The sequence below is a fragment of the Phoca vitulina genome, unplaced genomic scaffold (assembly GCF_004348235.1).
Source record: "Phoca vitulina isolate PV1807 unplaced genomic scaffold, GSC_HSeal_1.0 scaffold128, whole genome shotgun sequence".
NCBI classification, from domain to species: domain Eukaryota; kingdom Metazoa; phylum Chordata; class Mammalia; order Carnivora; family Phocidae; genus Phoca; species Phoca vitulina.
In genome coordinates this window covers 490,026-513,235 of record NW_022589831.1, presented here as the reverse complement: position 1 = coordinate 513,235, position 23,210 = coordinate 490,026, and the positions used below count along the sequence as shown (strand labels likewise).

Genomic DNA, 23,210 nt, shown 5'->3' with positions numbered 1-23,210 from the left:
TCACCTTACTCATTTGTAAAATGATTACCTATCTTCAAGAATGTTTGCACAGTTTAAATGTAACATATAATGTAGTGACATATAATGGAATATGTATATTTATGTAAACCTTAGCTTTCTGTTTTATTTTTCCTTTCATTCCTTCTTTTCTCCTTCCATCCCTCCCTTCTTTTTTCCCTTCCTTCCTTTCTCCAAGGTCCCAATGCTAGTAGAATCTTGTTTATAACACAAATAACAAGCACATGGACTCCAACTCCACAGCTCTTTCAACTGTGCTGAGCTGTCATCCTTGTAAACCAGAAGAATGAGAGAGGGGGAGAGAGAGATAGAGAGAAGGAAGAAGGGGGGGGAGAGAGAGAGAGAGAAGGAAGAAGAAGGGAAGGGGGAGAGAGAGAGAGAAGGAAGAAGGGGGAGAGAGAGAGAAGGAAGAAGAAGGGGGAGAGAGAGAGAAGGAAGAAGAAGAGGAGCAGGGAGAGAGAGAGAAGAAGAAGGGGAGGGGGGGAGAGAGAGAGAGAGAAGGAAGAAGGGGAGGGGGAAAGAGAGAGAAGGAAGAAGAAGGGGAGAGTGGGGGAGTGGAAGATTGGCTGTGCATGGCTTTGTGGAGAGAAAGAGCTACATAGAGCAGATTGGAACAGAGAACTTGAAGGGTACCGACCCTTGCATGAACAGGCAGGGTGGGAGATGATTGGACAAAAGCATCCAGGATGAAGAGACCCTCCTGCTGCTCAGAGCCAGAATGAGCTCTTGTCACTGTACTGTGTGACACTGGGCTGTGTCCCTGCTATGATTTCAAACCCAGATTGGGCTTGCCTTAATATTAAGCTAGGAAAATCCATCTGGGAGAACATTTCCTGTGGTGACGAGGGATCCCTACAAATATCCTCTCTCTTCTCACCAAATAACCTGCATCCACAAATTGCCTGTCCCAGAGGTGGCAGGTGTTGGGGTATTCCTCTCTCTCTCTCTCTCTCTTTTTTTTTTAGTTTCAGAGGTAGAGTTTAGTGATTCATCAGTTGCATATAACACCCAGTGCTCATTACATCATTTGCCCTCCTTCATGCCCATCACCCAGTGACCCCATCCCCCCTCCCCTCCAGCAACCCTGTTTGTTCCCTATAGTTAAGAGTCTCTTATGGTTTGCCTTCCTCTCAATTTTCATCTTATTTTATTTTTCCTTCCCTTCCTGTATGTTCATCTGTTTTGTTTCTTAAATTCCACAAAGGAATGAAATCATATGGTATTTGTCTTTCTCTGATGGACTTATTTTATTTAGTATAATACCCTCTAGTTCCATTTATATCATTGCAAATGGCAAGATTTCATTTTTTATGGCTGCGTAATATTCTGATGTATATCTATACCACATCTTCTTTATCCATTCATCTGTCAATGGACATCTGGGCTCTTTCCATATTTTGGCTATTGTGGACATTGCTGCTATAAACATTAGGGTGCATGTCCCCCTTCAAATCACTATGTTTGTATCCTTTGGATAAATACCTAGTAGTGCAATTGCTGGGTCATAGAGTAGCTCTATTTTTAACTTTTTGAGGAACCTCCATACTTTTTTCCAGAGTGGCTGCACCAGTTTGCATTCTGTTGGGGTATTCTTGATGAGTCCCCCTGCCACCTTTGATCAGACTCCCAGCTCTGCCCCTCACCATCTGCCTAAACATGGACAAGTTACCTTACCTCTTTGTGCCTCAGTTTCCTGTCTATAAAATGGGGATTATAATAGTATCTACTTCATAGGATTATTTGAGATTAAATGAGGTAATATATGTAAAATACTTAGAACAGTGCTTGACACATAGTAAGATCTAATTAAATCTCAGTTGTTATTATTACCTCCATTATAGATTTTTGTGTGGATTGAATGAGGTAACACATAAAAGTAACAGGTAGAAAGTGCTTGATAAATGTTACCTGTCACTGGCTGTCACTCCAGTCCCAGCACTTCCAGGAAACACTCTCTTGTTACTTGTAAGCCGACTTCAAATGCTACATACATTTTGCTGGGTCTCCCCAGGACTGGGTGAGAGATTGTATGCATGGGACAAACTCAGAAGAGAAGAAATTTATCTTCTCTAGTCATGGAACAGGAGATGAACCATGAGGAAGGGATTATTGCCCATCTGCTTTTTATGGAATGAAGGCAAGAAGGGTTCAGAGAAACCTTTTGGCTCCTTCATTCAGCAGCAATTGCTGCCTTCAAATCTCTGCACAGCAGACCTCCTTGGTGGCTGAACAAAATGTCCCCAGCCCCAAGAAAACAAACACCTGACCTCAGAGGGAAATGAGATGGGTAGTATGTGTGGGGAAGAATCCAGCTATGCTTGGTGGTCTTTTTCCTATGCTTTTCAACACAGAGTAGCAGAGATTCTGTCTTTTCTCTCTCATATTTCAGGAAATGGAGAAATTCCCTTGTTGTAAGCAAGCCCTCTTTCGTTATTAAGGAAATTTAACTTGCCCTTCTTAAGTGTTGCTACATGTCTTGTCGCCTTCATCAGTCTGGGATGCCTCCGTCCAGGTCGTTTCCTGAAGCCCAGGGAGTTCAGTCCTCCAAGTTCCCCTGTCTCCTCCCACCAGTTCACTGAAAGCTCTCTTATTCACAGGTCCTTCTGATCCAGGTAGGTAGCCTGCCAACCTCTCTTAGAACTCCACATTCAAGAGTTTTCCTCCCCAACTACACTGTGATTTTGCTTTTACAACACCCAGGCCAGGAAAGCTGTATTTGATGGGGAAACCATGGTCCCTGCCCTACCTCCAGCATTCTGGAAGGGCATATCCAGGAGACATATATCACCTGCTTAGGGCAAAGGAGGCATTGTCATTCTGCTCTGTGTCTGAGTGTAACCCTTGGTAGAGCTAAAGTTTGCCCAAGACAGAAGTTGTGATAGAAAACATAACCCAAGTGTACAGTGTCTGAGAGGTCGGTGGCTGGCTTCCCACTGTGGGGATCAGTGGTAGTCCCAGGTGGGAGGTAGATTCTGGAAAGGAAGGCATAACCTGTGAAAGGCTAGCAGTCTTCTTTCTCCCACTGAGGGTCAGCATTGGCCTGACAGAGTTTGAGCCCAACAGACTGCCAACAGTTTTCACAGGAAAGGGCAGAATGGAGGTGCCAGGGGTAGTGTAGAATCTCCTGTGGTAGCCTATTAGCATAATCTACCTTCTTTGTCTTGTGCTATTGATTTTGAGTGGCCTTCTGGTGTGACTTTGGGCAAGGTACTCCTCGTAATGGTTCAGTTCCCCACCCCTTTCTCCGTATGCAAGTGCTAGAATGATCCAGGTTATTAATTGTCTCATCAGAGGAGGAGAAGATCAATTAAAAACTGGAGTGCATAAGGAGGACTTCCTTGAGATGATGGGACATTGACCCAGGACAGAGCCTTGAAGGATGGAGTTTTGATGTGTGGAAAGGAAGAGTGTTCTGGTTAGAAAGGAGCACCAGCACAGTCATGGACAAAGGGTGGCCTACCAGAGCAAACGTCCAGCAGAAGGGGGCCCCAAGTTACCTTTCCAGAGCTATTGATGCAGTCACATTGAAGAACTTTTGACATCATGGGTTCATTCCTCAGTTGTCCAGGCACTTGTTGGGTAAACCAAACTGCTACCATGTGCAATTGAGTGGAAACTAGCTAAATGTTCCCTGGGACTTCACCTCCCCTCTCTTCCCTTGGAAAAGCTCCTGATCTCCAACCCTACCCCCTACAAAATCATCAGTCTTCCCCATATCACTTAATAGCAACTCCAGTTGCCCAGGCCAAGAATCTTGGAATCATCCCTGTACCTTCTCTTTCTCTCATACCTCATGCCCAATCTGTTAGTTCCACCACCAAAATACCTGCAGAATCTTACTACATTTAACAAATAGACAATTATTGAATAGAAGAATGGTTGGATGGATGGATGGATGGATGGATGGGATCTTGACTTTTATGAATAGCTGTAGTGATGCCAAGACCTGAAGAGTTAAGAATATCTTGCTTCTCTTTGTCACACACAATGTCATTTATAAAGCCTCAGTAACAACATGTCCAAGTAAGAGGCTGTACAATGTTAAAGTGTGGATTTGGGGAGTCAGACAGTCCTGGGTTTGAGGACTGGGCTACTTATTTAATCTTTAAAAACATCAGTCCTGATTATATAGATATAATAACAGTTACCCCATAAAGCTCTGTGAAAATTAAATAAGAAAATTAATATGAAGTTCTTAGCACAATACTCATAGTTTACACTTTAAAAATGTAGTCAGTGCTTTCTTAAATTGCCTTCACGTCTTCCATATTTGGCCTCTGAGTATTTCTGTACTCTGGTCTGCTCCTTGCTCCTCTCTTTGCTCACTCTCTTTTGCATCTCTTTTTGATTTCATGAGTTCTCATCCTCCTACCTTTCTTATGTTGTTGCCACTCTCCTATATTGTGCTTTCTAGAACCTCATACATTCATCTATTCATCGAGCTAGTCAGAACCACTATGCAGTCACTATACACCGATACAACCTTAATAGCTATTAAAATGTTGTGAAATAGCCAGTGTCCTGTACCCCAGAGTAGTTTCTTCTGCCCCAGCCCCTTCTCTGACATCCCCTGGATCTCAGCCTGAGACAGCAATTAAAGGGTTCACGTCTGGCATCATGGGGGCCTCCAGGAGACTACTCAAGCTCTAGGCTGGTAGGTGCTCACGCCACATTCCCCAACATCCGTAACCTCAGATTAGGTGCCTACAATGTGTCTCTCTCCCCCTTTGGCAGGTTCAGCTCTTCTCCCACTACAGAGCTCAGCAGCAGCCTATGGAGCCAGATGCCTGGGGGAACAGGACAACTGTCACTGAGTTCATCCTTCTTGGCCTGACAGAAAACATAAGACTGCAACCCATCCTTTTGGTTGTCTTCCTCTTTGCTTACCTGGTCACCATTGGAGGCAACCTCAGCATCCTGGCTGCCATCTTGGTAGAGCCCAAACTCCACACGCCCATGTACTTCTTCCTGGGGAACCTGTCTTTGCTGGATGTCGGATGCATCACTGTCACTGTCCCTCCGATGCTAGCATGTCTCCTGGCCCACCAGTGCACAGTCCCCTATGCTGCCTGCATTTCACAGCTCTTCTTTTTCCATCTCCTGGCTGGTGTGGACTGTCACCTCCTGACAGCCATGGCCTATGACCGCTACCTGGCCTTCTGCCAGCCCCTCACCTACAGCACCCGCATGAGCCGGGAAGTCCAGGGAGCCCTGGTGGGCATTTGCTGCACCATCTCCTTTATCAATGCTCTGACTCACACGGTGGCTATATCTGTGCTTGACTTCTGCGGCCCTAATGTGGTCAACCACTTCTACTGTGACCTCCCACCCCTTTTCCAGCTCTCCTGCTCCAGCATCCACCTCAATGGGCAGCTGCTTTTTGTGGGGGCCACTTTCATGGGGGTGTTCCCCTTGATTCTCATCTCAGTGTCCTACGCCCATGTCACAGCTGCAGTGCTAAGAATCCGTTCAGCGGAGGGGAGGAAGAAGGCCTTCTCCACGTGTGGCTCCCACCTCACTGTAGTCTGTATCTTTTATGGAACTGGCTTCTTCAGTTACATGTGTCTGGGCTTGGTGTCAGCCTCAGATAAGGACAAGGGGATTGGGACCCTCAATACTATCCTTAGCCCCATGCTGAACCCGGTCATCTATAGCCTCCAGAACCCTGATGTGCAGGGGGCCCTGAAAAGGGTGCTGATGGGGAAGAGGCCACCTGAATGAGAAGGCAGGGTATCAACATGCTCCCCCTTCCCAAAGCACCCCCTGACTTTCTCATGCTGAAGGTGTGGATGTGGGCAGTGGGCATCTTCAGCGGTGGGTTGAAGGATAGGAGGAAAGTAGATAGTATGGACCAGAGTAGACTATGGTTTCCCTTGGGCCGGGGAGAAAAGCTAAAGCTGGTAGAAGATGGATGAAAGAGAGGTGGGAGACAATTACAATGTGGGTCAGGAAATGGGACACAAATTAGCTATTCTTTTAATTTAGTGAGTGTTCAATTGAAATATGTTTAAAATGCTAATAAAAGCAAAATGTTTGCACCCTCCATCCGCCTTTGAAGATAAAATATATTTGTACCAGAGTATGGGGTGTGGTTTTCAAAAGATTTTTCTTCAGGAAATAAACCCAGGACTGTGAAACTAAATTGGGGTTTGACATAGCCTAGGAACAGGCTGTTAGGACCTGTCAGAACACCTGCCAGCTCTTCTTCAGAGCAACACTGTCAAATACCTGTTTCTGAAGCCAGTGTCCCCATCCTGAGTAATCCCTGGGGGGACACCACATTTTCATGTCTGTGTGTGAGCTGACTCAAAGCTCCTGCACCAAAAACATGAGGATGGATAGCACATATTTCAGGAGAAGAAGCACTCAGAATAGCAAGGTGTTTTTTTTTTTTAATTGGCAAAATACACTGATATATATAATGGGCATTCCGTTTAATATGTGTAGATACTTAGTAAAGGTGAGGAAGGAAAGGAAAAGAGAGGGAGATAGTGTTTGCAGCCAGTGAATGAGTACTGGAAACCAGGATTTTACCAAAAGGGCAAAGGTAAGGCAGTCCAGAGAAGAACAGTGAATAGAATAATAGCACATTTCATGTGCTGTCATGGCCATTTCTAGAATTTTTTCTGTGAACGATTTCAGACATTTCCTGGCCCACAAGTTGGAAGTCTGAGAAGAGTGACTTTACTTGGCATGCTTTTTAATTGCTTGAGGAGGGCAGCATGGAACCCTGAAGAGTATTTCCCAATCAAATGGACCTACAGTCATTCTCCAAACCCAGCCACATCCCAGGGCCCACTAAACAGTCTCTAAGATTCTCTTACACCCGCACTGTTGCCCCCCTGCAGGCAGCTGCTTCCTGATTCAGGCCCGTGCTGTCCAGTCCCACTGGGGCTCCCACAGTGGCCTCTGAGCTGTGCCCCCTCCCCACTCACTGCCCCCCACACCTGCCCGGTTAACCCCCTGGAGCTATGTCTGTCCCATGTCATTCCACCCTGAAAGGCCACTGATTTCTTTCTGACCACCACGTCACATCCGGACCCCTGTGGTGTGCATGGCCCCCCATCCGTCATGTCTTCCTGCCTCTCCACTCAGGCTTGACCTCTTAGCCACCGCCTCTCACTCAGGGAGGGCTTCTCCTTGCTCAAGTGACTCCTCTGGAACACTGTGGTCTGCACAGCAAGACACCATCAGGATCTTTTCTGGATTCCCTGCAGCTTTTTTTGCTCTCCCCAACTACATTATAAGCTCCAGAAAGACAGGAACGATTTTTAATATTATACTGTGTCCTCCAAACACCTTGCATATTGCTGAGTACAGAAAACAATCTTGCAGACTGATTAATTGATAATAGGAAGCATGACCTATGAAAAGCAATTGGTTTTCTACATGGGAGGTCAGTGAAACTGTTAGATGATTTCAAAATGCCAAAGGAGCCTGGTAACCTGCATGGTGTCCTGGTGGTGGTAGTGCATCTCCAGGCCCAGAGCCCCTCTCTCTCCTGTGGCTGCCGGGCCAGGGTGGAAGGAGGAGGCCCAGAGGCTTCGTAGCAGCTCAGGACAAGGCGGTCCAATGCCGGCTGGGTGCATTCAGGGTCACCAGGCCTTCAGGTGCAAGGTGTGTTCTCTGCACCTTCCATCTCCACGAACCGAATTCACGGTGCTATTTGCAAAAGAGGGTAAGGTGCTTCTTCGATTTTGGATGCCAGATTAATATAAGCCATGGCAACAATCTGAAAGAACCCATAATTCAATAAGGAGTTGTTAGATTATAGCACTATCAAATGCAGTTAGGAAAAAGTGTCCCTCTCAAAGTTTAACGAACTTAATCTGATGAAGAGATTTTAGGACACAACTGGGACAACTTTTGGTGAAATGAAAGTAATATGCACATTTCTAGACCACCTCCCCCCCCCGCAAAAATACCCCAAAGGGTCCAACATTAGGGAGATATAAAGATACAAAAGGAAAAGGAAAAAAACAAAATAAAACCTTTCTTTTGATGAAATAAAGACAATCACTGAGTTTGACGTAAAAGACAGAAGCTTTCCTGACTGCTTGTGTACCATATCATCTCTCCTCAAAACTAAGAGAAACTGCCTGAAGCTAGAGCCAAAGAAGTGTCTCCTTCCTGCAGAGAATTAGAGAGCATTTAGTTAGCACAACGGACCATCCAGCCAGGGTGTTAAATCTGATAACACTCAGAAACCAGGATCCATTTAACATTGAGCACATTACAGAGGAGGGTTTATAATAAAGAAGTAATCATATGTTATGACAAAGTGTTTGTCTTTCTTTAATTCATGTTCTGAAATGAATAGTTTGTTTTAGGACTACCTTTACATATTGTGAATATTGTTATTTACCCAAAATCATAATCATGTTTCAGAAAGCTACTTCTCCCCCAGTGATATCTGAAGTGAATAGCTTTTAACTCTGCTATGTATGCAAATATGAGTAATTCGTGTTTCATGTGAATAGTTTTCATAAAAGTTTATTTTTGTTTAAAAAGAAGTGTGAGTGTATTGATATGAAAATGTATATAGCATCTATTGCTAAATTTAGAAAGTGATGATGATGTGATATGTGTATGTGTATGGGGCAAAAAAATCCCGGACAACAAGCCCCAGGTTGTAGATGGTGATTCCCTCTGTGGAGGAGGGTGGGACTGGGGAGAGATACGGGAAGTGGAGAAGTACTTTGCTTTTATTCTGTGTACTTTTATTTGAAGTTTTTCACTGGGTTCTGTAATTTAAAAAACAAACATGGGGCGCCTGGGTGGCTCAGTCGTTAAGCGTCTGCCTTTGGCTCAGGTCATGATCCCAGGGTCCTGGGATGGAGCCCCGCATCGGGCCCCTGCTCAGCAGGGAGCTTCTCCCTCTGGCTTGTGCTCTCTTGCTATCTCTCTTTCTCTCAAATAAATAAATAAAATCTTTTTAAAATTCAAAACAAACAAAAAAAATTTTATTTGTTTATTTGAATTAGCCAAGTTATAGTACATCATTAGTTTTTGGTATAATGTTCAATGATTCATTAGTTACATATAACACCCAGTGCTCATCACATCACATGCGCTCCTTAATGTCCATCACCCAGTTACTCCATCCCCCCACCCACCTCCTTTTCCCCAACACTCAGTTTGTTTCCCAGAGTCCAGAGTCTCTCATGATTTGTCTCCCTCTCTGATTTCTTCCCATTCAGTGTTCCCTCCCTTCCCCTGTGGTCCTCGGCGCTATTCCTTATGTTCCACATCTGAGTGAAACCATATAATTTGTGTCAATCAGAGAAACATAATTATCAAAAAAAATAAATTTCAAAAAGTACTAATGGTGACAATGTGGAGTTGGGAGAGCAAGGTGAATAGACATGTTCCCGATGTCATCAGTTACTTTGTGAACCTTTGAGGATATCCAGGATCCACCTGTCAAGCACAGCAGATGTCATTTTATACACGTTGGGCATCTACATATGAGTACTTGGAGACGCTTTCATATACATCCCATGTTGCCTCCTTGCCCACATCTATCCTACCATCCAGAGGCTTAATCATTTGTCCAGCGCAGAGAAAGGTACTCTTAGGACTCAAGAGAAATATAACAGTAGTTCTTTTTCTCTTATTATTCTATTAGCACATAACAGTATTTACAACGTGTTTTGAAGTCTGGTCTCATTTGAACGCTGCAACTGCATAGTTGAGTGTCACCCCCAACCAGGGCCAGGATTGCAGAGTCAGAAGGCCAGTTTCTATTATCCTCACTTTGCAGATAAAAAAAAAGCAAAGGTACAAGCAGGCTGAGTGATTTTCCAGAGGCCATAGATTTAGTAGGTAGGGCAGCCTCCAAGTGCCGACTCCTGGCCCAGTATCTTTGCCTCCCTCCCCACCTACTTCTAGTAAATCACCAAAGAATTCAAAACTAAACAGTGATACTGTCTCTGGGTGCAGTGAGTCTCAGAAATGGGAAAGGCAGCGTAGTTGAGTGAAGAGAGCCTCAGACAGGACATCTGGAGACCTGGGTTCTAATCCAGCCTCTTCTATTTCACGGTACATAAACTTTCTAAGCATCAATTCCTTTTATCTGTAAAATTAGTCCCTTCCATATATCTTGGGCTTTTTTTACTCACATACTACATGATAAATACTCAGACCCATATAGGATGCTAAAGGCTGAGGGAAAATAAAGGACCATGGGCAATTAAATGGATAGGGGATAAGGTTGAAAACAGGTGTACAAACCCAGGAACAATTAATTCACGCATGATGGACCTGTGATGGGTAAAAGTCGGTTCTTGGAATTCAGCAACTGGAGAGATGCCCAGATTGGAGGTGTAGCAGTGGGCCAGGCAGAGACATGCAGGTCTGAGAGCTAACAATAATTGAAACAGAAAGATTGCTTGGGAAGGAATCTTGGAACATCAGCCAGAAAATATTTAACCTCATTCTCTGAGTTTATGTTTGCAGGATCTGGGGAGATAATGATATCTGGGCCTAAAAGATTTCAGACCTTTATTTGGTACTGACAGGTAGTTGTCCAGGCCAAGATACGAGGAAAACAGACATGAAGCAAGCGTCTTCTATGTGCCAGGCAGCAAGCTGAGAAGCCCGTGCTCCTGGTCGAATTGAATCAGCTGTGGTCAAGTGGAGACAGCACTGGACTGAGAAGTCGGGAGACCCAGCTTCTGGGTTCATACTGCTACCAGCTAGTGGTGTAACACTGGGCGGGCCAGTTCCTCTCTGTGGGCCCTAATTTTCTCATCAATGAAATGGGAATCGTAACATGCACTTAAAATGATTATTCTGAAGATTAAGTGAATTGCAATACAGAATTATTGAGTTGACAAGTGCAGTGAAGGTGATGTTAAAATTCCCCTGGGTTTCCTGTAGAAGGCATTTGCCATATTTCTAGAGTTTGTGCCCTTCTTCTTCTGTAGACCAGAGCAGGGATTTCCCCCTAAAACTCCAGTTTTCCCAGCCAGTACTATGTCTTTTTTACTGCACCGGCCCTCGCCTCCCTCAAATGCGCTGATGAAGGACTCAGTCCTATAGAAGCTACTTCCCAGCACCACCTCCCCCCACACCATGGAGACTGGGAGGGAGCATGATTAATCTCCTGGGCCCCCAAACACCTCAGTATCTTTTGCTCTGTTCACAAGAGGCAACTAATTGATAAACTTTGCTAACTTCCCCAGCTCTGCAGGACCTCAGGGGTCCCACCTACCCAGGAACTGCTCTAATGAAGGTTCCCATGGAGACAGCCAGGGTCAGGATTGGGGAATGCAGTCCTTTCAAGTTCCACAAACAGAATCTTCTAATTAGCTCCCAAATGAGGGTTCAGGATAATGCAGTTTAGGGGCTAAGGGAAAGTGGGATTTTCTTGATTATCTTCTGCATCTCTGCTAATAAGACCAGAGGGAAGGGATGCCCAGAGAAGATTTTCTTTCTTTTTGGTCCTTAAGTCGGAAAGAAACTAGACCTTAGGGAGGATAGTGGAGGAGGCCAATTAATGATCGGTGGTTGCAATAGCATCATTAGCAAGACTCATTTGTAAAGTTGTGAGTAGAGGGAAGATGTGTTCAAATCGAGAATTCCTGGCCATGTGTCTCAGCTTCCCTGTAAACACTGGCCTCCCATTTCTTCACTTTATATCTGATTTTCAGCATTTTGTCCTGCCACCTTCTTCACACCCAGAACTCTCCTGTTCTCCTCCTCCCATCACAGCCTAGTTGTTTTCAATCCCATATTAATAAATGCACCTGCTTCATGGCAAGGGGGCATCATTTTATAACTGCACCAGGATTTACTTAATCAAACCCATGCCTTGACCCTTTAGGTTGTTTCCAGTTTTTCACTCTTAAAGGCAAGGCTTTGATACGTCTTTGCACAGCTATTTCCTTGAATGGACCATATGCATGTACGTATTTTATTTATTTATTTATTTATTTATTTATTTATTTATTTATTTGACAGAGAGAGACACAGCGAGAGAGGGAACACAAGCAGGGGGAGTGGGAGAGGGAGAAGCAGGCTTCCTGCTGAGCAGGGAGCCCGATGCGGGGCTCGATCCCAGGACCCTGGGATCATGATCTGAGCCGAAAGCAGACACTTAATGACTGAGCCACCCAGGTGCCCCACATGTACATATTTTCAACACTTTTATGAATATTGACAAATTATCGGAATAGACAGATTGTACCATTTGGATTTTCTACCGATTCAATGCAACTGGGTTCCTTTTCTAGTCCTGACCAACCCTAGGTATTACCATTCTTAAAAATCTTTACAATGTGGTGGGTGAATCACTGTTTCTCATTACTGTTTTAGTTTGTGTTTCTTTGTGAGAGAGGCTGAGCTTTCCTCTTTATATTAATGGAAATATTAATTCTTTTTCACATATGCTGCAAATATTTTCCTTATTTATATTTGTGTCTCTTTAATGCTACTGGTGTTTTTGATATACAGACTTGTAAAATTTCCTGTAGTCAAGTATGTATTTTACTTTATGACGTCTATCTTTGCTGTCACACCTGATATTATTTCCCTTATCTCAAGTTTATGTAGATATTCATCTATATTTTCTATTACTTATTTTATAGTTTTATTTTTTATATTTTATGTTTTACATTTTTACATCTCAAATTTATTTTCATACATGATGTGACATAATGATACAGCTTTACTTTTTAATTCTATAGCTTAGGTCCCAAGACTGTTCCCAATAATTTGAAACCCTCCTTTTATCAAACATTAAATGTTTTTGGACACTTGTGTCTGCTTCTGGACTTTCTATTCTGTTACATCATTCTGTTCATGCCACAATGTTTCGACCACTGTAGCTTTAGAATACGTATTCATTCACATCTTGTTTTAGAAATCACATATTCAGGTCACATTCTCATTGATCTCTTTTCTCGCAGAAGGACTTGATTAGTCTCATATATTTAACTATAGAATCGTGTTTCAGACAAATAATACATGTTAAAAAAAAAAAAGAAGATAGCAGGAGGGGAAGAATGAAGGGGGGGAAATAGGAGGGGGAGACGAACCATGAGAGATGATGGACTCTGAAAAACAAACGGAGGGTTCTAGAGGGGAGGGGGGTGGGAGGATGGGTTAGCCTGGTGATGGGTATTAAAGAGGGCACACTCTGCATGGAGCACTGAGTGTTATGCACAAACAATGAATCGTGGAACACTACATCAAAAACTAATGATGTAATGTATGGTGATTAACATAACAAAAAATTAAAAAAAAAGAATCGTGTTTCTGATTGGAAACTTCTACCTTTGGAATTTTAATTAGAATGTGTAATATTTATAGATGATTTTGGGGGAATTGACAGCTTTACAATATTCTATCTTTCCAGATGAGGACATGGTATAGTCTATTGATTTATTTAAGTATTATTTCTAAAGATGAGTTTTGAAGGCTTTCAAAAATAAGAATTTCCACCTTTCTATTATGTTTATTTCTAAGTAAATAATAGTTTTTGTTACTATTATGAAGTAAATATTCTAATATAAGATATGAATATTTTAGGAATTTTAATACATATTGTTAAACTACCAACAGGAAAGTGACAGTCTCCATTTAGAAATGACCCATGTCCATTTCATCGACCATCACAAATACTGAATTTTTTTATTATTTCCAATTTGAGAGCCAAAATGTATAATAATTTTACTTTGCTTTTTCTGCTTACTAGTAAAACAGAGTATTTTCTTCTGTCTGTTAACCAGGTTTGCATTTTTCTCTTTCGTAAATGGGCTTTTATGTTCTTGGCCTATTTATCTAAGGAGATTTCAGTGTTTTCACTTCGTTTTTTCATTTTTCTTTTAGTTTGTTTTGTATGCATTTCTAATAGATCTTTAAAAGGTAAATATATGAACCTTTTCATTTTTTCTGCAATTATTTCTCCAAGTGTGTTGTTTGTCTTTTAATTTGGGTAACTTTTCACATAAGTTTTTTTAAAACGTCATGTAGTCAAATCTTTTGATCTTTTCCTTTGAGCCTTCTTCCATTCTCTGTGTTCCTAGAATGTCTGCCATCATTGACGATAATAATTTACTTATATGTTCCCGTGTACTTTTTGAATTTTGAATTTTGTATTTAACCCTTAAACCCATCCTGCATTTGCTTCACCACATTGTGTAATATATGGATCCAAGATGTCTTTATTTTTCAAGTGAACAATCAATTGCCTCAACACTATTTATTCAATATTCTATTCTCCGCCCCACCTATTTGTATGCTTAATTTATGTACATATTAAATTATTATTAATCCAAAAATATTTTAATGGTATATGTCTTCCATTCTATAATTGTCTATTTCTAAATAAATATCACTATTCTTTTTCATCCTCAAGACAATTTCTTTAAAAAGATTTATTTATTTATTTATTTTGAGAGAGAGAGCAGAGTGGGGGGGAGGAGCAGAGGGAGAGGGATAGAGAGAGAAATCCCAAGCAGACTCACCACTGAGTGCAGAGCCTGATGTGGGGCTCAATCTCAGGACCCTCATCATGATTAGAGCTGAAACCAAGAATTGGATACTCACTGACTGAGCGATCCAGGCTCCCCTCATCCTCAAGACAGTTTTTTTTATTATGTTATGTTAATCACCATACATTACATCATTAGTTTTTTTTTTTAATATTTTATTTATTTATTTGAGACAGAGAGAATGAGAGAGAGAGCACATGAGAGGGGGGAGGGTCAGAGGGAGAAGCAGGCTCCCCGCCGAGCAGGGAGCCCGATGTGGGACTTGATCCAGGGACTCCAGGATCATGACCTGAGCCGAAGGCAGTCGCTTAACCAACTGAGCCACCCAGGCGCCCTACATCATTAGTTTTTGATGTAGTGTTCCATGATTCATTGTTTGCGTATAACACTTAGTGCTCCAATCAGTACATGCCCTCTTTAATACCCATCACTAGGCTAACCCGTCCCCCCACCCCATGCCCCATAGAACCCACAGTTTGCTTCTCACAGTCCATAGTCTCTCATGGTTCGTCTGCCCCTCCAATTTCCCCCCCTTCATTTTTTCCTTCCTGCTATCTTCTTCTTCTTTTTTTTTTTAACATATAATGTATTGTTTGTTTCAAATAAACAGGTCTGTGATTCAACAGTCTTGCACAATTCACAGCGCTCACCATAGCACATACCCTCCCCAATGTCTATCACCCAGCCACCCCATCCCTCCCACCCCCCACCACTCCAGCAACCCTCAGTTTGTTTCCTGAGATTAAGAATTCCTCATATCAGTGAGGTCATATGATACATGTCTTTCTCTGATTGACTTATTTCGCTCAGCATAATACCCTCCAGTTCCATCCACGTCATTACAAATGGCAAGATTTCATTCCTTTCGATGGCTGCATAATATTCCATTGTATATATATACCACTTCTTCTTTATCCATTCATCTGTCTATGGACATCTTGGCTCTTTCCACACTTTGGCTATTGTGGACATTGCTGCTCTAAACATCGGGGTGCACGTACCCCTTCAGATCCCTACTTTTGTATCTTTGGGATAAATGCCCAGTAGTGCAATTGCTGGATTGTACGGTAGCTCTATTTTCAACTTTTTGAGGAACCTCCATACTGTTTTCCAGAGTGGCTGCACCAGCTTGCATTCCCACCAACAGTGTAGGGGGGTTCCCCTTTCTCTGCATCCCTGCCAACATCTGTCATTTCCTGACTTGTTAATTTTAGCCATTCTGACTGGTGTGAGGTGGTATCTCATTGAGGTTTTGATTTGGATTTCCCTGATGCCGAGCGATGTTGAGCACTTTTTCATGTGTCTGTTGGCCATTTGGATGTCTTCTTTGGAAAGATGTCTGTTCATGTCTTCTGCCCATTTCTTGATTGGATTCTTTGTTCTTTGGGTGTTGAGTTTGATAAGTTCTTTATAGATTTGGGATACTAGCCCTTTATCTGATATGTCATTTGCAAATATCTTCTCCCATTCTGTCGGTTGTCTTTTGGTTTTGTGGACTGTTTCTTTTGCTGTGCAAAAGCTTTTTATCTTGATGAGGTCCCAATAGTTCATTTTTGCCCTTGCTTCCCTTGCCTTTGGCGATGTTTCTAGGATGAAGTTGCTGTGGCCGAGGTCAAGAGGTTGCTACCTGTGTTCTCCTTTAGGATTTTGATGGACTCCTCTCTCACATTGAGGTCTTTCACCATTTGGAGTCTATTTTTGTGTGTGGTGTAAGGAAATGGTCCGGTTTCATTCTTCTGCATGTGGCTGTCCAGTTTTTCCAACACCATTTGTTGAAGACACTGTCTTTTTTCCATTGGACATTCTTTCCTGCTTTGTTGAAGATGAGTTGTCCATAGAGTTGAGGGTCCATTTCTGGGCTCTCTATTCTGTTCCATTGATCTATGTGTCTGTTTTTGTGTCAGTACCATACTGCCTTGATGATGACAGCTTTGTAATAGAGCTGGAAGTCCGGAATTGTGATGCCACCAGCTTTGCTTCTCTTTTTCAACATTCCTCTGGCTATGCGGGGTCTTTTCTGGTTCCATACAAATTTTAGGATTATTTGTTCCATTTCTTTGAAAAAAGTTGATGGTATTTTGATAAGGATTGCTTTGAATGTGTAGATTGCTCTAGGTAGCATTGACATCTTCACAATACTTGTTCTTCCAATCCACGAGCATGGAACGTTTTTCCATTTCTTTATCTTCCTCAATTTCTTTCATGAGTATTTTATAGTTTTCTGAGTACAGATCCTTTGCCTCTTTGGTTAGATTTATTCCTTGGTATCTTATGGTTTTGGGTGCAGTTGTAAATGGGATCGACTCCTTAATTCCTCTTTCTTCTGTCTTGTTGTTGGTGTATAGGAATGCCACTGATTTCTGGGCATTGATTTTATATCCTGCCACTTGACTGAATTCCTGTATGAGTTCTAGCAGGTTTGGGGTGGAGTCTTTTGGGTTTTCCACAGAAAGTATCATACCATCTGCAAAGAGTGAGAGTTTGACTTCTTCTTTGCTGATTCAGATGCCTTTGATTTCTTTTTGTTGTCTGATTGCTATGGTTAGGACTTCTAATATTATGTTGAATAGCAGTGGTGATAGTGGACATCCCTGCCTCATTCCTGACCTTAGGGGGAAAGCTCTCAGTTTTTCCCCATTGAGAGTGATATTTGCTGGGGGTTTTTCATAGATGGCTTTTATGATATTGAGGTATGTACCCTCTATGCCTAAACTCTGAAGAGTTTTGATCAAGAAAGGATGCTGTACTTTGTCAAATGCTTTTTCTGCATCTATTGAGAGGAACGTATGGTTCTTGTTCTTTCTTTTATTTATGTATTGTATCACATTGATTGATTTGCGGATGTTGAACCAATCTTGCTGCCTAGGGATAAATCCCACTTGGTCATGGTGAATCATCCTTTTAATGTACTGTTGGATCCCATTGGCTAGTATTTTGGTGAGAGTTTTTGCATCCATGTTCATCAAGGATATTGGTCTGTAATTCTCCTTTTTGATGGGGTCTTTGTCTGGTTTTGGGATCAAGGTAATGGTGGCCTCATAAAACGAGTTTGGAAGTTTCCTTCCATTTCTATTTTTTGGAACAGTTTCAGAAGAATGGGTATTAATTCTTCTTTTTTTTTTTTTAAGATTTTATTTATTTATTTGAGAGAGAGAGAATGAGAGACAGAGAGCATGAGAGGGAGGAGGGTCAGAGGGAGAAGCAGACTCCCTGCCGAGCAGGGAGCCCGATGCGGGACTCGATCCAGGGACTCCAGGATCATGACCTGAGCCGAAGGCAGTTGCTTAACCAACTGAGCCACCCAGGCGCCCTGGGTATTAATTCTTCTTGAAATGTTTGGTAGAATTCCCCTGGGAAGCCATCTGGCCCTGGGCTTTTGTGTTTTGGGAGATTTTTCATGACTGCTTCAATTTCCTTAGTGGTTATAGGTCTGTTCAGGTTTTCTATTTCTTCCTGGTTCAGTTTTGGTAGTTGATACATCTCTAGGAATGCATCCATTTCTTGCAGGTTATCTAATTTGCTGGCATAGAGGTGCTCATAATATGTTCTTATGATTGTTTGTATTTCTTTGGTGTTGGTTGTGATCTCTCCTCTTTCATTCATGATTTTGTTGATTTGGGTCATTTCTCTTTTCTTTTTGATAAGTCTGGCCAGGGGCTTATCAATCTTGTTAAATCTTTCAAAGAACCAGCTCCTAGTTTCGTTGATCTGTTCTACTGTTCCTTTGGTTTCTATTTCATTGATTTCTGCTCTGATCTTTCTTATTTCTCTTCTCCTGTTGGGTTTAGGCTTTATTTGCTGTTCTTTCTCCAGCTCCTTTAGGTGTAGGGTGAGGTTGTGTATTTGAGACCTTTCTTGTTTCTTGAGAAAGGCTTGTATTGCTATATACTTTCCTTTTAGGACCGCCTTTGCTGTATCCCAAAGATTGTGAACAGTTGTGTTTTCATTTTCATTGGTTTCCATGAATTTTTTTAATACTTCTTTAATTTCCTGGTTGACCCATTCATTCTTTAGTAGGATGCTCTTTAGCCTCCATGTATTTGAGTTCTTTCTGACTTTCCTCTTATGATTAAGTTCTAGTTTCAAAGTATTGTGGTCTGAAAATATGCAGGGAATGATCCCAATCTTTTGAGACCTGATTTATGACCTAGGATGTGATCTATTTTGGAGAATGTTCCATGGGCACTAGAGAAGAATGTGTATTCTGTTGCTAACAGAATGCTAACAGGGTAACCACAACCCCAGAAAAATATACACTAAACAAATCAGAAGAGACCTGAAATTGGGGGAAAAGAAAGGGAAAGAAAGAAAAAAGTAAAAAAGAAGAAAAAGAAAAACAAACAAACAAACAAAAAACCCAGAATATGATCAAATATAATCAGGCTGGTGCATAGGTCAGTGCACACAGATTTTCGGCATATTTTGGCCTGTTAGAATAAAGTGCCTCCCAAAATTTTAAAGAAAGAAAAACTCATATATGTACAAAAATAAGGGTTAATACGATGAAGGGATGGAATATGACTGTAAAGATGAAAATTATAAAAGATTTTATAAAAGGAATTGATAGATCAGAAGTTGATTGAAAAAAGAAAGAAGAGGATTTAAAAAAAAAGGGGGAGAGAATGTGATCAGGCAGGAGACTATAACAAAGCCATACACTAGATTTAGGGTATATTTTGGTCTGTTAGAAGAAACTGTATTCCAAAATTTTAAAGAGAGAACAACTTATATATATATACCAAAATAAGGTTAATTACTATGAAGGGATAGAATATAACTCTAAAAATGAAAAATAAAAAGATTTTTTAAAAAGGGATTGATAAGATGTTAGTTGAAAAAGGGAAAAAGAAAAATTCAAAAAAAAAAGTTAAAAAAAATTAACTTTGAAAGACTAAAGCATCATGGGGAAAAAGCCATGAATTCTATGTGCTGTATTCCCCTAGCACTGGAGTTCTGCCATTCTCATTGATCGGTAAACTTGGTCTTGGCTGGCTGTTCTCGCTGATATTCTGGGGGAGGGGCCTGTTGCCGTGGTTCCCAAGTGTCTTTGCCGGAGGCGGAATTGCCCCGCCCTTGCCCGGTCCGGGCTAAGTAATCTGCTCGGGTTTGCTCTCCAGAGCTTTTGTTCCCTGCAAGCTTTCCGCACAGCTTTGGAGGCGGAGAGTGAAAATGGCGGCCTCCCAATCTCCTCCCCGGAGAAGCCAAGAACTCGGTGCCCCGCTCCTCAGTGAACCCCCAGAGAAAAGCCGTCAGTCACTCCCGTCTCCCTGGTCTCCGGCCGCACTCCGTGCTCACCCAGCCTGTGACTGAGCGTTTCTATCTCTGGCACCCGACCCCGTGTGGAGTCTCCAAACCCAGCAGATCCCCACGGTGCGCTCCTGCACCTCTCCTCCCGGGGGAGGAAGGGGAGTCTCCCCGGATCTGCCGCTTGTTGGGTCCCTGCTGGAGGAGCAGCAGCCCGACTGTACCGCAGATCACGGTTTATGGCAACCCCGAGCTGAGAGCCCGCGCCTGGGCTCCATCTCCGCAGCCGGCTTCTCCGCTCCAATACCTGGGAGCTCTGCCGCACTCAGGCACCCCCGGTCTTTCTGTGACCCTGAGGGTCCTGAGACCACACTGTCCCGTGAGGGTTCCACCCCCCGCTTAGCCACTGGAGTGACGTCTCTCAGCGGATCCGACTTCTAAAAGTTCCAATTTTGTGCTCCGGGGCTCTATCACTTGCCAGAAGCAGCCGACCGAGGCCCCTCCCCCGCCATCTATCCTCCCGAATATCGCCTCGGATTCACTTCTCCACAGGTCCTACCTTCCAGAAAGTGGTCGCTTTTCTGTTCAGAGAGTTGTTGCTATTCTTTTCTTCGATCTCCTGTTGAGTTCGTAGGTGTTCAGAATGGTTTGATCCCTATCCAGCTGAACTCCTGGGACCAGACGAAATCCAGGTCTCCTACTTCTCCGCCATCTTGCTCCTCCCTCTGGGTGTTGAGTTTTATAAGTTCTTTATGTATTTTGGATACTAACCCTTTGATGTATATGTCACTTGCAGTTATCTTCTCCCATTCCATAAGTTGCCTTTTAGTTTTGTTGATTGTTTCCATCGCTGTGCAGAAGGCTTTTACTTTGATGTAGTCCCTGTACTTTATTTTTTATTTTATTTCCTTTGCCTCAAGAGACATATGTAGAAGAATGTTGCTACAGCCATGTTAAAGAGGTTATTGCCTGTGTTCTTTTCTAGAATGCTAATGGTTTCAAGTCTCACATTTAGGTATTTAAACAGTTTTGAGTGTATTTTTGTGTATGGTGTAAAAAAATGGTCCAGTTTCATTCTTCTTCATGTTGCTGTCCAGTTTTCCCAGCACCATCTGTGGAAGAGACTGTCTTTTTCCCATTGGATGTTCTTTCCTGCTTTGTTGAAGATTAATTGACCATAGAGTTGTGGGTTCATTTCTGGGTTTTCTATTCTGTTCCTTTGAAATGTGTGTCTATTTTTGGGCCAGTACCATACTGTTTTGATCACTACAGCTTTGTAATAGAACGTGAAGTCTGGAATTGTGATGCGTCCAGCTCCACTTTTCTTTTTCAAGGTTACTTTGGCTTCGGGGTCTTTTGTGGTTCCATAGAAATTTTAGGATTGTTGTTCTAGCACTGTGAAAAAATGCTGGTGGTATTTTGGTAAGGATCGTATTAAATGTGTACATTGCTTTGGGTAGTATAGGCATTTTAACAGTATTTGTTCTTCCAATCCATGAGCATGGAATGTCTTTCCTTTTTTTTTTTTTTTTTTTTTTTTTTTGTATCTTCTTCAATTTTTTCATCAATGTTTTATGGTTTTTGGAGTACAGGTCTTTCACCTCTCCAAGAGGTGAAAGGTTTATTCCGAGGTTTAGGTTTTATTCCGAGGTATCTTATTATTTTTGGTGCAATCGTAAATGGGATTGTTTTCCTAATTTCTCTTTCTGCTTCTTCATTATTGGTGTGTAGAAATGCAAGACCCCTGTACATTGATTTTGTATCCTGTGACTTTACTGAATTTGTGTATCAGTTCTAGCAGTTTTTAGTGGAGTCTTTTGGGTTTTCTATAGAGTATTATGTCATCAGCAAATAGTGAAATAGCGTCATTTCACTAGTGAAATAGCTCTATATTTTCTATTTCTTCCTCTTTCAGTTTTGGTAGTTTATGTGTTTCTAAGAATTTATTCATTTCTTCCAGTTTGTCCAATTTGTTGAACTTCATCAAAATAAAAAGCTTCTGCACAGCAAAGGAAACAATTGACAAAACTAAAATCAACCTATGGAATGGGAGAAGATATTTGCAAATGACATATCTGATAAAGGGTTAGTATCCAAAGTATATAAAGAACTCAATACCCAAAAAACAATCCAATTTAAAAATGGCAAAAGACATGAACAAACATTTCTCCAAAGAAGACATCCAGATGACCAAGAGACACATGAAAAGATGTTCGTCATTACTTACCACCGGGGAATACTAATCAAACTACAATGCAATATCACCTCACACCTGTCAAAATGGCTAAAATCAACAACACAAGAAACAACAAGTGTTGGCAAAGATGTGGAGAAATAATGAACATTCGTGCACTGCTGATGAGAATACAAGCTGGTGCATCCACTCTGGAAAACAGTATTGAGGTTCCACAAAAAGCTAAAAATAGAATTACCTCACGACCCAGCAATTGGTCATAGGTGCACTACTAGGTATTTACCCAAAGTATACAGAAATACTGATTTGAAGGGGCACATGCACCCCAATGTTTATGACTGATGAATGGATAAAGAAGATGTGATATATGTGTATATATACACACACAGAAACACACAGACACAGAAACACACATGCAATGGAATATTATTCAGCCATAAAAAAGAATGAAATCTTGCCATTTGCAATGACATGGATGGGAAGTCAGTCAGAGAAAGACAAACACTGTATGATTTCACTCACATATGGAATTAAGAAACCAAACAACCATGGAGGCTGGGGGAGAGGTAAACCAAGAAATAGTTCTTAACTGTAGAGAACTATATAGATGGTTACCAGAGGGGAGGGGGATGGGGTGGGTTAAATAAGTGTTGGGGATTAAGGAGTGCACTTGTGAGGAGCACCAGGTGTTGTATGCAAGAGTTGAATCACTAGGGGCGCCTGGGTGGCTCAGTTGGTTAAGCGGCTGCTTTCGGCTCAGGTCATGATCCTGGAGTCCCTGGATCGAGTCCCGCATCGGGCTCCCTGCTCGGCAGAGAGTCTGCTTCTCCCTCTTACCCTCCCCCCTCTCATGTGCTTTCTCTCTCTCTCAAATAAATAAATAAAATCTTAAAAAAAAAAAAAAAAAAAGAGTTGAATCACTAAATTGTACACCTGAAACTAATATTACACTGTATGTTAACTAAATGGAGTTTAAATAAAAAGTTAAAAAAATTATTTGTTTTCCTTTAACCTAAATTGCAGGTATATTACTAATTTATACTGAAGTATGCTTAGAGTTTTAATAGGTCTCATTAGAGGTCTCCTTCTCTGGCTTCCGGGATCATGGCAGGAGGGAACCAGACCAGCAGCATCTTTGAGTTCCTCCTCTGGGGACTCTCAGAGCGACCAGAGAAGCAGCACATCCTCTTCCTGCTGTTCCTGTGGATGTACGTGGTCAGTATGGCTGGAAACCTGCTCATTGTCCTGGCCATTGG

The 23,210-nt window shown here is 42.1% G+C and overlaps 1 protein-coding gene across 1 annotated transcript; it reads left to right on the top strand.

Annotated features, from left to right (window-relative positions):
* Positions 1-4,788: 4,788 nt before the first annotated feature.
* Positions 4,789-5,739, top strand: LOC116628769 (olfactory receptor 139). The gene has a single exon (XM_032399093.1). The coding sequence runs from the start codon at positions 4,792-4,794 to the stop codon at positions 5,737-5,739; it is 948 nt and encodes a 315-aa protein (XP_032254984.1). The 5' UTR covers positions 4,789-4,791.
* The last annotated feature ends 17,471 nt before the right edge of the window (positions 5,740-23,210 follow it).